Here is an 18,025-nt window from a genome sequence, read left to right as displayed (position 1 = left end):
CAAAACATATACCTAGACAGTGAAGTAACCAGAGAAAAGTGGCTGCTCTGAATATTCCTGACTCTTCATAAGACACTACTCTATGGGTTTTTTGGTTTTGAAGTAAATATTTCAAACAATGTTTTAATCTATTTTCTATCTTCTGAAACAACTCATATGGATCAAAACCACTATATGGACAATAGTTTTTACATTATAATGTGATAAATTCCTCAAAATCTTGTTCATTTTGAGCTGTGTTACTTTTTTCTTATTCTATATTGTGCAGTTTCATAAGTGTGTTGGCTGTGGCACATGTCTATGTTTGTGCTCACAGAAACCTCTTTGCATAGGACATCTTGTAAGAAATTCTTTACAGACTCATTAAACTCTAGCTCATATTTCTCAACTTTACCACTCTGCTCTTGTGACAACTCAGACAGTTATTCCGTTCTATTCTATTCTACTCTTAATTGATAGGTGAGTTTTCTAGAAAAATTAGTGTCTTATAACAAATATTTATTATTTCCATAGTTTTTGTTGGCCAAGAATTTAGCATGGCTCAGTGAGGTCTGTTATGACTGTTGACATGAATTGGCCAGGGTTTCAGTCAGCTGTCTGGGCTAACTTGCCAGTCAGCTTGTGGTATACGATGGCAGAAGGCCTTAGGTCCTTATCACATGGACCTCCCCCATGTGTGGCCTAATACGTCTTCTCAATACAGAAGCTGGCATCAACCTGAGCAAGTGAACAAACATAATGTGCAAAGAGAAAAACACACTGCTTGTAAGCCAATCCATTTTTTTTTTTGCTCAAGTGTTGGCCACCAGAAATCACTTCTACCTAACCTCATTCCTTGGAAGCTAGTCAATAACACATGTTCACATATAAGAGAAGGAGATAAAAAGCACTGTGGGCATATTCAAAAGTGCCAGCATGGCTCTAATCGCATCATTGTACTGTCATTATTTGTTACTTACATGTCTACATCTTAGATGCATTTCTGTGTATTCTTAAACATATTTACTCCATGTAGTAGAACACATCAATGCTGTGTGCAGTAACTAAGTCCAGTTATACAAGAATCACACTGTGTTTTCTTTTGGGGAACAGGGTTCCATGTATCCCAGATTGACCTTAAAGTTGTCAAGTAGCCAAGAACAAGTTTGAACTTCTGATGTCCCTGTTTCTACCTCCTGAGTCCTGGGATTGCAAATCCTACCACTCCCATTTTTAATGCAATGCTGGGGATCACACCTAGGGCTTCAAACATGATAATCAAGCATTTTATCAGCTATGATACCCCTGGTTTCACATGCTTTGTGGTGGGTTGTTGTTGTTTTTTTTTTTAATCTCACACTATGGGGTATATATCTGACTTTAGTTGTTAAGCCCATCTGAATCTTCTTCGGCTTCCTCATCTTTAGAGTGAGAACCTTAATCAACCCTGTTATTGGGACTGAGGAAAATATAGACAAGTGTATAATGTGAGCTACAAAACTATGCAGCAGTCAGTACCAAGCCAACCAGTATACAGTGCTACAAGCCCTGCAAGGCTAGAGAGGAGGCTGAATTCATTCCAGAATTTATTGCCTACATTACCCACCAGCTACTGGGCAAACACCCTTTTATTTTTTCTCTTCTCTGCCTCAGAATGATTCCTAATCTTGTGCCCTGCATACACAGCTATTCAATAAGCATTTTCTACCTCTGATGATGATGGTTGCTTCCATTTTCCTTTATTCGGTGTAAAACAGGGGGCATTCTTTGGGTATAAGTATTTTACAAACCTCAAAGAGATTAAGAGAGGGGTGAAAAACAACTGAGAACATAGGTTACTGGATAGGACAGACCTATCCAATAACTGAAGTCCTGGTTCTGCTGCCCAGATCACAAACTTTGTAGTTTTGTTTCCTTTGACTGTTATATGGGGATAACAACTTTACTTATTAAGGAGATAATATGTTAAAATAATTTAGAATGACACCTGTCAGTACCAAGTGATCTGGGGAATGTGCATTAGTCTTCAACTGTAACTATGATTATGATCAAGTTGTTGTATAACTAATCAGGGCAAGGTGTGAAGCCTATGAACAAGCACATTCCCATGCTTGTGAATCCCATTTGACAAACCAGGATGACTTGAATCAGGAATGACTATTTACCTAAGTTTGTCTTGCCTACCTGGGTGGCAATCTACTAAAAACAAGCTGTCTGGCTGGAGCTGTTTCCATTTGCTAGCTGATCCCAGAGGCATGCAGGCACATTTCAGAAACTTGAAAAACAAACAATGAAATATCCCATGCTTGCCACACATGTCTTTTTTCGCCCATGACTTAGTTTGGCTGGTTCTCAGCCATAAAAAGTTTACAACAAGAAAGAAAAGAAAGAACAGGGTTGAAAGCTTAAAACTCAACCTTATCCCCTAAAATCTTCCAACCCGAGGTTATGATATGGACAAACTTTCTAACCAATATGTTCATGAAGCTTTTCATAATGACTTTGCTCATGAAAGTTTAAACAGCTGCTTAAGTTGGTGAAAGTGTTCCCACCCAGACAGAAGGTGTTACCCATCATCAGACCACAAGATACATTCAGAGAAAGGGAAAGATACGTCACAGCCTGTCTCTAACTACTCAATTATGTATGCAATAAGTTTGTTTACCAGGTCAATCAGGTTTTGTTTATTCCTTCAATGAGGATCTTGACAACATCAGTGTTAGAGTGGTTCCCATGCCTTTTTCTCTAGGTTATTTAACAACATAACTCCCCAAAAGCAAGGTTCGTTATCAGATGGATTTGGAAATTACAGGAAGTTACATCTCACCATTCTTTGGTCCTTTCACATGCATTACTTCTTCTCTCTTGGAATATTTCCTGTCCAGCTCAACCCAGTTCCTAGAAGCATTAGCATTTTTTTTTTGTTTGTTTGTTTTTCAAGACAGGGTTTCTCTGTGTAGCTTTGCGCCTTTCCTGGATCTCGCCCTGTAGACCAGGCTGGCCTCGAACTCACAAAGATCTGCTCCACCTGGCAGCATTTTTAACTTTTACTCTCTTCAGAAAGCCTTCTTTAGCCTTGTTGGTCAGGATGGTGTCTCTGCAATGAGTACCCATGGCACTGTTAACTGATATAAGATGGCCACACCCTGCCCCACGAAGACACTTCCCACCTGCTGAAGTTCTCTAAGTGTCACTCTCTACTATACACCTTCAAAAGCTGTGAGTTCCATGCCATTCTCCAGCACAGAGCTGGGGCTAAACAAGTACCTGTGGATGAATGGACAGATCATCCCCCATACAGCCTGCATACCTCCCTCTTTCCTTCTATACCTGAGCTTCTACAACTCCTGCCAAGTTTAGCTTCCAAATATCTCCCAGATATCTTTCCTAACCCTACTTTAATTTTCCCAGCTAAAAGCTTGTTATCTGCTGGCTAATGTTCAGTTTCTGATTACCCATCTGTATACACTGGCCTGAATAAAGTGAAATTCAGGTCCACTGCAAATGCTCAGTGACTCCAGGCTGTCTACAGTACAAACAGGTCTGTTTCTCCTAAGGCAGCTCATCGGCATTTTACTCCTTGCCTTTTCCAAGCTCTCCTCTCTCTGGCAAAAGCTAATGTTTATACTCAGAAAGACAACATAACCAACAAACAAAGCCTAAGAGCCAGGGTTTAAAGACTGTTTACTAGACTCTGCTAAACTTCATAGATGAGACCATTGCTATAATATACTAGATACACAATAATTCTGTATAATTAATTATGATAAATTAATGGATAATTCTGGGAAAGGGAAAAGGAAAAAAACTCACTACCTATTCTTGTGTCTCTACCTCAGTGTTTCTCAATATAATCTTTATGTTAAAATACTTTATGAAAACAATATCCCATGGGCAAAAGTTTGGAGAGCATTGCAAAGTTATTCCTTAGATATTTCCAATGTATGACAATACGTTAAAATTAAATAAGGGTGAAATAAATATCAGCAAAAAGGCAAAAGTGTTTGTTTAGAATAGGAGAATTGCTAACTGAATTTGAATTACAAAATAAAAATATGATAACACTCATTCACTATGAAACAGTACTCTGCTCCAACTGTTCAGAAGGGCTTCCCATTGTGTCTTCCAGTATCCAGTAGCACATGCTCTGTACCATATGTTCATCATAAATTTTTTGTTCAAGTAATTTTTTAATATTTTAATTTTTGATATATTGATACATGTCATTTTACAATATTTTATCATATTTTATAGTGTGCCATGTTAATTTTTCACACACATATATAATTATTTGCATCAAGAATAATTAGTTTGGGTAGTGTTTTTTTATTGTTTTCCAGAGCAATAAAGTATTATTTCTACTATCCTTTTATGATTTTTATATTTTTGAAATTCTCATACATGCCTATAATGTGTTCTTTTATTTTGTTTTGTTTTGTTTCATTTTGTTTTTCAAGACAGTGTTTCTCTGTGTAGCCCTGGCTGTCCTGTAGCTAGTTCTGTAGAGCAAGCTGGTGTCAAAATCAGAGATCTGCCTGCTGCTGCCTCCTGAGTGCTGGGAGTAAAGGCATGTGCCACTGCCACCTGCCTACTATCATTTCTTAAATGATAGTATTTCAGGGTTGACAATGACCTTTTACTTTTCTAGGCAAAGTCCCCTACTTTGTAGATGAAAGATTAAGTGACTGTCTTAGTTAGGGATACTATTACTGTGATGAAACACCATGACCAAGCAATTTAGGGAGAAAAGGGTTTATTTGGCTTACACTTTCATATGACTGTTCATCATCAAAGGAAGGCAGGAGAGGAACTCAAAAAGGGCAGGTATCTGGAGTTGCTTATTGGCTTGCTTCTCATGGCTTGCTCAGCTTGCCTTCTTATAGAACTCAGGACTACCAGCTCAGGGATGGCACCACCCACAATGGATTGGGCCCTCTTCCATCAGTCACTAATTAAGAAAATCGCTAAAAGCTTTCCTACAGCCTGATCTTATGGAGGCATTTTTTTCTATTCAGATTTCCTTCACTCAGATAACATGTGTCAAACTGACTTAAAACCAACCAGTGCAGATTCAAGATTATTAAGCTTGTTTGTGGCAGAAAAACAAAAACAAACAAGCAAAACAAAACCACCCCAAATAAAGCCTTATACCATCCCCTCAGCTTCTTTCTTTAATTCCACAACAATAATTATCAATCTCAGATGATTTTTATTTACTAGAGGACATTTTATATTGTTCAGGGACATTTTTTATTGTTAAGAGCTCAAAAGGTATAAGATAAGGCTGGGTAAAGGAGCAAAACCAGTGGGGAGAGTCTAAGGATGCTAACTATCCAACTATGCACAGAGAAACCCAACAAGAAAGAGGTATTTGATCTAAAGAGTCAACAGTGGTGATTGTGAGAAACTTGGCCCTACTCTAGAGAGAATAAAACTGGTTAAAAACCTAGTACTTTCATTTTGAGTTTCTTGATAGTCTTCAGAACACTGTATAACATTTGAAATAATACAGGATATGAAAATTAAATTTTTCTTTGAACCTAAGACAATAAGAAAAATACAAGTACAAAAACAATGTGGGAGAGAGACAACTGGAATTGAGGAGCATTTGAGAGATGAATTGCAAACCTAGTGAAGTGAAAAATTCATAAAATATATAAAGGTGATACTACTTTAGTCTCATAATAATGGGGATATGGAGTCTCAACTGGTTATCTCTTGTTAACAAACAACATGGGTTGTATTCAATTGAGTTTTGGCCAAGGGGTCCCAAGACAATGAATGAGTTGCTCTCTGAAAACTGACAGTAGGGCCCCATTACCAAAAACAACACTCACATAACTCATTGAACATGGAGAAAACAAGCTGATGTCTAAATGGAGACTGCACCCTTATGTTCTAGTGGCAAAGTACTCTGCAAGCCACCAAAAGAGAAACATGAACACCAACACAACCATAAAACCTTTGACCTATAATCTATCCTGCCTGCAATACATGCTAGGACAATGGTGGTACAGAATTTGTGGGAGTAGCCAACCAATGTCTGATTTGAATTAAGGCCCACCCCATAAGATAGAATCCATACCCAACACTGTTTAGATGACTAAGAACCAGAGACTAGATAGCTTAGAGACTTAAGGTAAAACCAAACACTACTGGTCTTAAGAGAAAAATCAATAAATTCCTAATAATATTCTGCTATCCTCATAGATCAGTGCTGTATTCAGTCATAATCAGAGAAGCTTACTCTGGCAGCAGATAGAAAAGAAACAGACCAATAGACAAACATTATAAGAATCTAAATGACACGTCTCTACCAAATACAGAACCCCTGCAGAAGAGGAAGTGGAAAGAATGCAAGAGCCAGAGGTGATGCAGGACACCAGAAGAATAAGGGCCTCTGAATCAGCTAAGGAAGGCTCACATGAACTCATAAAGACTGAAGCAGCGTGACAGGGCCTGCACAGGTCTGCACCAGGTCCTCTGGGTATAGCTTTCAGCTTTGTATTTTTATGGGACTCCTGAGCATGTGCATAAGAGGGTCTCTGATTCTTGTGCCTGCTCTTGGGGGTCTTTTCCTTCTGTTGAGTTGCCTTGTTGAGTCTTGTTGTGATAGGTTTTTGCTTCATCTTATAACATTCTATTTTATCATATTTAGTTGCTATCTCTTGGAATATTGTTCTTTTCTAATGAGAGGCAGAAAGGGAGTTGATCCAGAGGAGGTGGGTAGGAACTGGGAGGAGTAGAGGGAGAGAAACAGTAGTAAGAATAGATTGTATAAGAAAATAATCAATTTACAAAAAATGAAAAAATAAATAAAATGCCTCTCTCATTGATGCTTTATCAAAATTAATGTGAATGCTATCAGCACTGCAACCCCCTCCAAAATAATCTAAAGTAATTTACTTTTCCTTATTTTTACCTCAGAAGAATTTTTGAGTATGTTAAATTTTTTGAAGATTACATTTCCTAACTAAACTTCAAAAGACATAGGAATTCTCTAGGGATCAAAAGAAATGGTCCATCCCCAGGAGAAAACATGAGAGACTCCTAAATGATTATTTTAATAGTATGGCTGATAAGCTCTATTTTGACTTTATCTATGTGGCCTTCCACTCCACAGGGGTACCTGCCTGCTGACTGGTGAGAGTAAAGGGTATAAAAAAGGTCATAGGGAAGAGTACGTCAAAAAGTACCACATCCATGTATTTATTAAGCCAATAAGCCAAGGAATATCCCAAATGGCATTCCACTTGACTGAAGGAGGATAGATATTAGACACTGGAAGTGACCCAGGTGAACTCCTGTCATGGGTACACCAGGCAGACAACAAGAGTCAGTATATATGAGATACAGGAAAGCATTTTGCACCTAGGATAGAGATGTCAAGAGATAAATCACAGAAGAATGATAATTTGCCCTGTGTGATGACTTTGTAAGGGCAGCACAGTCTAGAGTCTGATTCAACCCCCATTCTTCAGATTTGCACAGCCTTTAACTAAGGCATTCCCAAACATAATGGAATCACTTAGAGGTAGGAGGAAATGTGTTGTCTTGAACCTAGAGATGAATCCTCTTTATGCATCTGGGTATCCTTTTGGATGGGTAACACTGGTGTACCTCTGCCATTTGAAAACATAGACTCAGTATTTGAGGCCCTACTCTCTGTTTCTACCCTTGCCTTTTTTTATTATAAAAATCCCTTTAATCTAATCAGATATAAATTCTACTTGTGATGGCAACATATTTCCTATGAACTTTCAAACATAAAATAACTCATAAGCAAATGGGCATTGAAGATTTCTACTGTAGTTCAGAAACTGCAGTGTTCTTATTCTCACTCTGACTCTCTTATAGTCAGTCATGCAAGAGTGAGCTTTAGAGATACTATGACACTTGGATCTTGAATGTTCCCCAAAGACTGTGAAGACTTCCCAGGATGGCACTAGTGGGTTGTGGTGGAAGCTTTGGGAGTTGCATTATTGAGGGAGATGTCAAAGTGGGGAAAGAGAGGGGATCATACCTGTGAAATACAATTTGGGACCCTAGTCCCTTTCCTTTCTCTCCTTTCATCCTAATGATGGAGTAAACTGTGGTGATATTTTGCTTGTGCTCTCACAAATAAAGCTTGCCTGGAGATCAGAGTGCAGAGGTAGCCATTAGTTAACCATAGAGGCCAGGCAGTGGTAGTACACACTTGTAATCGTATGCCTTTGATCCCAGTACTTGGGAGACATACTCCTTTAACCCTAGCACCAGAGAGGTGGAGACAGGAATTAATATGGCTGGGTGGAGAGAGGAATATAAGGTGGGAGGAGACAGGAGCTTGCCCCTTTTTGGCCTGGGGATTCCTAGAGGTAAGAAGTCTCTCTAGTGGCTGGCTGCTCCGCTTTTCTGATCTTTCAGCATTTACCCTGATATCTGACTCCAGGTTTTTATCATTAAGACCACTTAGAATTCATGCTACGGTAAGCTTCCTGATCTACCACAGACTCCCCACTGTGGACATTTAGCATTCTAATCAGAGACTCAAAGTGATGGGTCTGCCCACTTGGGAGCTTCAAAGCATACCTTTTCTCCTCATGAGTTAATTATTTCAGTGATAGAAAGCAGACAAATGCACATAGTGCTATTGATAATGAAGATATTCAGAGGCTACTCTCATAACTTCTAGAGGACTGTTTTTCTAGTAAAACATACCTCCTCCAAGATTTGTTGAATCAAGTAACATGTCCAAATCATAGAGATGTCAGTTTATGAAAAAATAAGAGTAGAGATAGAATTTTGTGCTTCAATCAGCTAAAATGTGCCTCAGTGGGTAAGACTTGTATCAGACCCCTATTCTGCTAATTTTACATACATGCCCAATAAAAGATAATTATATTATTGGCATTTAGAAAATTCTGTGGTAATCCCTTTTGGGTTTATGAATGAATTGTACAATGGAGTTCTGAAGTGTCCTATTACATCAATTACACACACACACACACACACTTCGGCAGAGGTGAAATTAACACAGTTTATCCATGACTTTTGCAAAAAAACAAAATGATTCTTTATATGCAAACTGCTTAGTTTTACAAAGGTTCTATGAAGACACATTGAAATGTAGGGGGTTGGTAGGTAGGTGGGTGTTATTGCTAAAAACTGTCTATTAGCTAATTCTTATGAGTATACCTTCTTCCTCACTGCCTACCCTCAAGTCATCCTGCATGTCCAACCTGAAAACAGGATAACAGTAGTTTCCAGATACTCTCTTATCTGATTGAGAGTTCTATAACAGTTTCCTTAGAATTATTTAGCACCATTAAATTTTAGTGTGCTATGCTGCACTGCAGCAAAGATATGCCAGAGATAATTTTGGCACCCAACGTGTTGGCAAGAGTTTCCACCTAAAATCTGAAAAAAAAAGATTCTAAAACGGAGCTAAAAAACAGCTTCCTAGTTGTCTCTCTCAAGTTAGCGGCAGCCTGCCAGGTTGAGCTACTATGGCGGGTTCCTGGCATGTGCGTCTGACCTGCAGTGTGGCAGAAATGAGGAGTCTACAAGTGGCACTTTACTCTGTTGTGTAGTAGATTTAGCCTTTGCTAGTTAAAAAAAAAAAAAAGTTTCTGGGCTATGCACTGCTTTGATAGAACTGCTTCTGATAGTTGATGGTACACATAGCTCCAGACCAAGAGCTTACAGTAAACTGTACCACCTCCATGTTGGGAAGCTTAGTTGGGCGGAGCCAGCAGCTACAGTGGCATTTCAGTCTTACAAAGATGGATATTACACAGAGAATCTGGTTTATGTTGTCTTTGGGATTTTTAACTGCAGAAAAAGATTTGATTGTAAAAGTTGTTGAGTTAAACAAATATGTTAATTTTAAAGACACCTTCAATTCAAAATTTGGATATAAGGATATGTTGCTTTGGAAAAGAGGCTCTGCTTTTGTTTCCCCAGAAAACCAGAGGCTGTGGATTTGTTCCAGATTAAGATACATCAGGTTTGATCAGCCAAGACCACCTGAAAGGTCTCCGATGACACAATGGCCCAGATGATCCAACATCCAAAATGGTTTCAAGGCAACTGGCTCAGAGTTTTACCCTCCCAGACTACTCCATAATCCTAAAATTTTCTTTGTGTCCCCATAAGACACAACACCCCCCTCCAGCAGGAAGTAGTAAGAAAAACTACACCCAAATTCCCAAAATTATCAAGCTGGCTTTGGAGATGGAATTGGCTCACTCCTTCTCTAAACCCAGACATATTGCTTAAAAAAAAAAAGGTTAAGAGATTCATGTGTCCCATCTCAGAAGAGCCCACTGATGTGGGACAGAGAAAAACCAATATTTTTATTTAAATCAGGTTGATTATAATTGTGATCTCTTTCTAAAGGAAAAAAAAGGTATATGATATAGATATAATAGGATGAAAGGATAGATTAATGAACTTACTTTTAAAGAACAACTTGTTTAAAATGCCTTACATTGGTATAGATTTTAGTCTATTGATACAAACTTAAAGTTAATTTTGTTATTCTGTATATATATTTCTACTCTCATTTGAGGTATTATGTTTATGCAACTCATTTAGATTGTAATGGATAATTAATAAATACAGATCAATTAGTCTTCTATGATAGTTAAACTTATAGTCATGTTAAGTTTTCTAGGTATACATAGATACATTTCAGATAGACAAGTAATCTTCAAACACTTCAAAGGTCTACAGAATATGGAATTTAAAATATTTTTAAAATTTAGACTTTCTGGACAATGAGACATATCTGCTCCTGGCAGCACCAATTTACTTCAGAGAGGAGGATGGGCATTAAAGACACTTCATATGGAGTTTATCTTCACCTTGGAAAAAATAGCCACTTGGACAAGAAACTATTCTTGCCTGGACTGCTTGATCAACTGGACATGCAGGACCCATAGGAAGGTGACCACTGAACTTTGCTTGACAAAATGGCCCTTCAGGTTCCTGCTTCACAGAGGAAACTGCCAGACATTCTACTGGACACTGAAAAAAGTGACCAAGAGACTCTAGCCCTGTGGGCTGAAGACAAATGCCCCAACTTTACAAAGGAACATTAGGTGACTGTCCAGGCTGCCAGCTGTCTCTGTCTACCCTGCAAGACTCCTGAAAGTTGCTTGCATCCTTCTCCCAGTTCTCAGGTAATATTATATCCTTCTGAGGTCATTGATGTGGTTGAAGACTAGATAGTTCTAATTTCCTCAATTAGGATAAAAGATAAGTTAGATATAAAACCTTAGACTCAGAAATATAAGATAGATAGGATATCTTCTTTAATATTATAACTATAATTCTTGCTTAATAATTGTTTTGTTATCTGAAATTTTACTATATAAAAGTTAAAACCTTGCTTTTTGAAAAAAAGAAAAGGGGGAGTGCTATGGGATGTTCTGTATGTCAAATGTATTGCTCTGATTGGTTAAAATAAATAAAATGCTGATTGGCCAGTAGCCAGGCTGGAAGGATTGGGACACCAGACGCCAGACGCCATGACAAGGAAGATGTAATGCACCGGTAAGCCATGAGCCACGTGGCAATTTATAGATTAATAGAATTGGGTTAATTTAAGATAGAAGAAGTAGATAACAAGAAGCCTGCCATGGCCATACAGTTTGTAAGCAATATAAGTTTCTGTGTGTTTACTTGGTTGGGACTGAGCGTCTATGGGCCTGGCAGGTGAGAGAGATTTGTCCTGACTGTGGGCCAGGCAGGAAAACTCTAACTACATAATTTAGCCAACCTAAACTATCAAAACCAATATCTGTGTCATTGTCAGCACTAACAATAATAAAATAAAAAGTGGGATGATTCTAGAAAGTTTTGCCAGAATTTAGAAGAGCAGACTTTCTTCACGGGGCTAGGAAGGACAGTTCTTAGTAAGCCTAATCATGTCTCCTAACATTTCCTTTGTTCTCCATTTCTTGGTATCTGCATTTCAAACACTTCTGATTATACCCTGTAGCATTTACCTTCATCACAACTTTTGTCTAATAAGAAGTAGGAGAGATATGCCTAAGAGCAAACAGACACCATGTTTGTGATCATTGTCAATTACATGCAGCTTCAGGCTTCAGTGAAAAGAAACGGAGGTTGGTAGAGGCTGGAAGAAGTCAGGAAAGGAATGGGTGAGGGTCTGGAAGCAGACAGTGAAAGTGAGAAGCAAAGGTGGAAAGAGGCTATGTCAACGTAGTTAAAATACATTGAGTGTAGATTCAATAGAATGCTGTGCCTGACTATAAAGCGTTGGTAAACAGGTGGGATTAGAAAGTACCCTAAGGTCAGGAAAGGTGGATTGGTGGTTAAGAGCCCATACTGTTTTTGTACAGGACCTCAATTTGGTTCTCAGCACTCACAATGAGAAATTCTCAACTACTTATTAACTCCAGCTCTAAGGTATCAGACACCCTCTCCTTGCCTCCAAAGGCACCCACATCTGTTTCACACAGCTGCACATACACACACACACATACCCATATAATTAAAAATAAAATGCCTTTAAAAAAAAGAACAGCAGTGGAAAGGCTTATACCTATGCTGATAGGTGGATATAGTTCAATCAACAGACACAAGAAACTGGGGCAAGGAATGAAGGAAGGGAAGTCAATGTGTTCAGGCTTGAACATGATGAGCTATACCCAAGGATATCCCGCACACTACAGAGTAAAGATAAACCAAGACAATCACAATGTTCTGAAAGGCAGGTGTCTTCTAGATTTAAAGATGAAAATTAAGATAATCCTTGCAACCATTTCCTTCTTTACTTACTCTCTTAATTAGAATTAAAACAAATATAGGAGTGATCAGCCTTAGAATAGGAATTAAATAAAATGAAAAGTAAATAAATAAAATACAATGGCAACTTTAGGTGCTTGTAAGCTTTAGTGAAAAACAGCCCCTTAACAGTGACACAGCACACTGGGATGAGACATGGGTAAGAGGTTAGGATTTACCCAGGCTCATTGACAAATTTAACCAATCTAATTTGGGCTGACATGCTGGCCTTCAAAGTGGTACCAGGCAAGTTATAAGGAAAATTTTTCACAAAATGTAGTTATAAAGTCTAAATTCTACTAAAGAAATATAAGAAATATATATTTCTTCTGTGGAAGGTATGCTGTTACTTTTTTGTTGGTGATTTTATTGGGGAACTGCTGTTAATAGATTTTGTACATTAATAAGGTATTTATGACCACCTCAAGATAGTGCTATGGTAGACTTAACATTTTACCTTAAGTTTTGAAAACACACACACACACACACACACACACACACACACACACACACAACACCTGTAGAGGTCAGAGGGTGACATTTGGGGACAGGCTCTTGCCCCCACCTTGCTGAGGCAGTGTTTCTCTTGTTTCTGCTGATGTTCTTTCTACTCTAGGCTAGCTGCTTGGCAAATGTATGGATTCTCTGCCCCCCCATTTCACCTTAGAGTTGTTGAACTCACAGATCCATGCAACTGCATCTGGCTTGCTCCATATGTTCTGGGGATCTGAACTTAGATTGTCAGGTATGTATGTACTGCAAGCACTTTAATCCAGTGACCAATCTTCCCAACCTTAGTCCTGAGAGATTCTGAAAACACCCATCTACCCATCTGAAAAAGATAAATGTACTAGAGTGGAGCACATTGATAGAGTCCAGTGTGCTTAACACTCAGACGACCTAGCAATGAAATAAAAATGTAAGTCTACAGGAAAACTAGGTCAGGAGTATTTATAGAAACTCTACTCAAAATAGTCAAAATCTAGAAATCAGTACAGATCCACCAATTGCTGAATAGATAGCCATATTGTAATAAATCCATATAAGTACTGTTCAGTGACATAAAAGAAGAAACAGCTGAAACATGAGTAAGTCCCAAAAGTATTTTGTTGAGTGAGAGAAGTCAGGCAGATTGTATACTTGCAAGTGAAATTCTAGAAGAAATAAAACTGTAGCTAGTTATCATGTCCAGCATGGGATGGCATGTCCAGGGATGGATCTGACTGGGGTGGTGAGGAGATGGAGAAACACATAGACATGCAGAAAAGCTGGGATCAGTTGCATCAGGCTCTCTGATGGAGAAAATGAAGCTTCCTGGAAGCTTCTTGTGATTATTATATAGAGTTGAACAGGGAGGTGGAGTTGTTGCATACAGCTAAACAAGGAGGTGGGTTATTACATACAGATAAATAAGGAGAAAGGGTTTATGGTAAACAGCTGGAGCAAGGAGAGAGGTTTAGCTAATCTTAGTAGGAGCAGTCTCTGTAAGGAAGCAGGTCATAAATATCTAAGAGAAGACAGATATTGTAGACATTTTCTGCATATGCTATTAACATGTTCACATGGATTAGAGGAATGCTTTGTCATTCTTCTGAGCATCACCAGGTAAGGATAGGTGCTGAGGGATTGCCTTTCTATATGCTGTGAATGTGTGTTACTCTCATTGGTTGATAATAAAGCTGTTTTGTCAATGGTGAGGCAGAATAAGGTTATGCAGTACAATCAAACTAAAGAGAGATGAAGAAGGGCATAGTTGGGGCAGATGCAAGTCAGCTGCCCCAGGAGGAGGATGTCAAAGGGTCAGTAAGCCATGGGCTATATGGCAATGCATAGATTAATAGAAATGGGTTAATTTAAATGTAAGAGCTAGTTGGTAACAAGCCTGAGCCATAGGCCAAACATTTATAATTAATATAAGCCTCTGTGTGGTAATTTTGGAAGTGACCACCAGATATAATCAGACTTATGGGACAGAAGGCTCTACCTTTGGTTACAGAACGGATTTTGCCACTCCCATGGGTCTGAGGCTAGGGTCCCTGACATGGCAATGTCAATAACATTCATTCAGGACTTTACTACTCAGGGCTTCCTTCACTCTCCATGATTGGAAGTAGAAGAACATTTCCTGCAAGTAGGAAGAAATAAAGAAATAGACTACAAAGAGGCTCAAGGGAGACTGTGTGATGAAAACAGTCTCAGTTATGGATGGAGTAATGGTTACTGCATATGTTCTCAAAGTTCATTCAACTACACACTTAAATTGATAATTTATTACTTACATAAAGAGGCTCCAGCTGTGCCAGCTAGAAAATACCCATGACCTCCTGGGAGCTGCCAGAGCCAGATCTATCTCAGCTTCTGGCTCCCAAGAACTCATTGTCTCAGCCTCAGAGCCTGACATACCAAGGCTACAAAAGAAGAATCCCATAATGCACTCCCCCTGTGACTCGAGATTCAGATTTTGCTGCTAATACAACCCCAGTGAAGATTAGACTGTAAGGGACTTGAAGACTCTTAATTGGGATATAGGCTCCTGGCTATTCTGCTGTGACAGTTTTCCAAAAGGACTCTTTTCTCAACATTTAAAGTCAGTTTCTCTATAGCTAACTGAATCTTTGTAATGGTGATATCTTGCTTTTGTCATGACACCATAAATAATGATGCCCAGGTTCTGGAATATGAGAAGCGAAGAAAGGGTCCTAACCTTTAAGGAGTCTTTACTACAGCACAGACATATGACATCCAGACCTGTACAAGAATCTCATTCTCCATCCCCAGGCATAACCTTTTTCCTTCACCTCACTGACACTATCACAAGAATATAAATCTGAAATTCTGAATAACTTAAGTTGCATTTTCAGAATTATAGTTGCTACCAAAAAAGATTTATACCAGAATGTCTATAAAACATTTTTGCATATTTTGTATTATATTAAGTAAATGTAAATTCAGTGGGTGCCTATGATGAGCCCAACACATACAAGCTATCTGGTGGATAATATTTCATCTACTTCCCACATTAATTCTGCTAGCGACACATGTCTTTATAAAGATAAGTGACATGCCAGTTTCTTTGGGGGTAAGTTCTCTAAAGCCCAGAAACTAAATAGCCCATTATTTAGCATTTGACTAGCATAGATCTGCTTCTAAAATCATTTGAAATACGCATGAAATCTGGAATCCTCACTTGAACGGTAGATTAAAGCTTGGTTAGAATTTGTATTTCTCTGAGCTTGAGTCCTTTGCCAGATACATTGTGGCTGTGTGCAAACCTAGACAAGTGGGTTTCTATATAAGTTAGTTTCCTTGGTTCATAATGAAGAAACTAGATTCTATATTATTGTACTTTGAAATGATTTTTAAAATATTCATAAAATTAACACAGTGTCAATTGTTGGCATGATTTCTAGCTCTAAAGGGATACACACAAATTTCTCTTGTGTTCAGATTGACTTTCAACACTGTGGGTCCTATTCTGCCCTTGAATTTGTCTTCCACTCATTAGTGTGGTGAAAATTTTAATGGGGAAAATATATGAAGCTTCAGGTTTTAATGAGTCTATGAGGACCATCTCAACAGATTCATGTTCTCTCCTTCTAACAATTCTAAAAATGGCTGCCTGACCAGAATGTCCTCTGCCAGAAACCATGTCCTCCTTCACTCACTTGCTCTGGATACTTGCTGCCGGTGATCTCCGCTACAGTGTTGAAGGAATCAGTATCTGGGTAGGTCTTTGCTCCCATCTCCAAATGAATGACAATTTTGTTCCCACGAGAAGCCATTCGTGACATCATTTCTGCATCTTCTACTGTGATACAGGCTGTTGGAATCTTGGGAACACCATCTTGATATTCCTGAATACCTGTGTGAGGACTTGAGAAAATGCACCACCAGATTACCTTAAAAGCAAAAACTTATCCAAAGCCCTTATATATTGACCCTGAGTTTACTGGTGCATGTGTGGAGTAGAAACATTTGCTTTTTATATGAATATAACTTTTAATTTTGATAAAACTGCACAAACCTAAGTTTAATAATTATGCTATTTAAAAGGTTACATTTTTTTGTAGTTTGGACAATTCTAATATGGCAAATTGGCATAATCTCTTCAGGATAGTGACAATGCTGTCATAATCAAGAATAACAAAAAATGAACACATGTAGAGAAGGTAAGGGAGCTCCTGAAATCCATCAAGGTTATAGACAAGATTCACATTTGTGATAAGAAACCAGTTCAGATTCTCTCAGCTCTCTAGTTACTGCCTAGCACTGGGCCTCCTTTCTATCCATACAAACACAAAGCACAGAATATACAAACATGTGATGCTGTAGAAAGTTGCATAGAAAAAACAGTGAAACAACCAAGAAATATTTGTGTTGCTATGAAGAAATGCTGATTATTTTGTCAGAAGAAAGGGAAATCTATTATATTTATGCCACTAAAGGAGACAATTATCTGTGATGGTTCATCTGTATATATTCATGTCTGCATGTATGGATCTACACATGTGTGGGCACACATGGATGTGGGTATACAACTGCATGTATATGTACATATGGAGGTCAGAAGTTGATATTAAGTATTTTTCTCTAGTGTTCTTTGCCTTTTTACTGAGTCAAGGTCTCTTGATGAAGAATCCAAAACTTACTAATTCATCTAATCTAGCTAGCATACACCTGAAGGCCACCTTTTTCTGCCTCCTGAGGTTCTAGGATAACAGGCAGGCAGGCTGCATTTACCCAGCTTTTATATGGGTCCTGGGAATCCAAGCTTGATCCTTATACTCTCAGGGCAGACATTTTGACCCCTGAAACATATCCTCAGTCTCTATGATAGTAAGTTTTCAACTTGCTTGAAGAGATACCTACAAGGTTAGTAAAGTGCATTTCTGAGTTGAGACCTGAATACAAACAGTATCACATATAAAATTAAAGAGAAGTAAGCCCTTTACCACAGACATTCTCTGTGTCATGGCAGCTACATAGTGAGAGCCTCTGACACATTCTCCTCCATCATAATAATAATAAATCTGATATAGCATCACCATAAAGCAATGGTTATAGCCAATCTTGGACTAAAACCATAAAACTAGGAGCCAAAGTAATTCTTTTCTTTTTAAAACCCATCTCAGGTATCTGTAATGGTGACTGAAACTCTGAATAACTCAGAAAATTAGTATGATCAAGATGCTAAAATCAAATGTACAGTGTTTAATACATATACAATGTTCCAACAACTCCACAATGAAAA

The 18,025-nt window shown here is 38.3% G+C and overlaps 1 protein-coding gene across 2 annotated transcripts in view; it reads right to left on the bottom strand.

Moving 5' to 3' along the window:
• The window catches only part of Cpq (carboxypeptidase Q), a 472,588-nt gene that overhangs the window by 279,300 nt on the left and 175,263 nt on the right, over nucleotides 1-18,025 (bottom strand). For both annotated transcript variants that reach the window (XM_036209105.1, XM_036209106.1), the window contains exon 4: nucleotides 16,440-16,647. In XM_036209105.1, coding sequence (XP_036064998.1) covers nucleotides 16,440-16,647 — 208 coding nt within the window. The remainder of the gene's footprint in view (nucleotides 1-16,439; nucleotides 16,648-18,025) is intronic.

Source organism: Onychomys torridus, chromosome 16, assembly GCF_903995425.1.
Source record: "Onychomys torridus chromosome 16, mOncTor1.1, whole genome shotgun sequence".
Lineage (NCBI taxonomy): Eukaryota > Metazoa > Chordata > Mammalia > Rodentia > Cricetidae > Onychomys > Onychomys torridus.
Note: the sequence above shows the minus strand (reverse complement) of the source record. Positions and strands in the feature narration are given on the sequence as shown.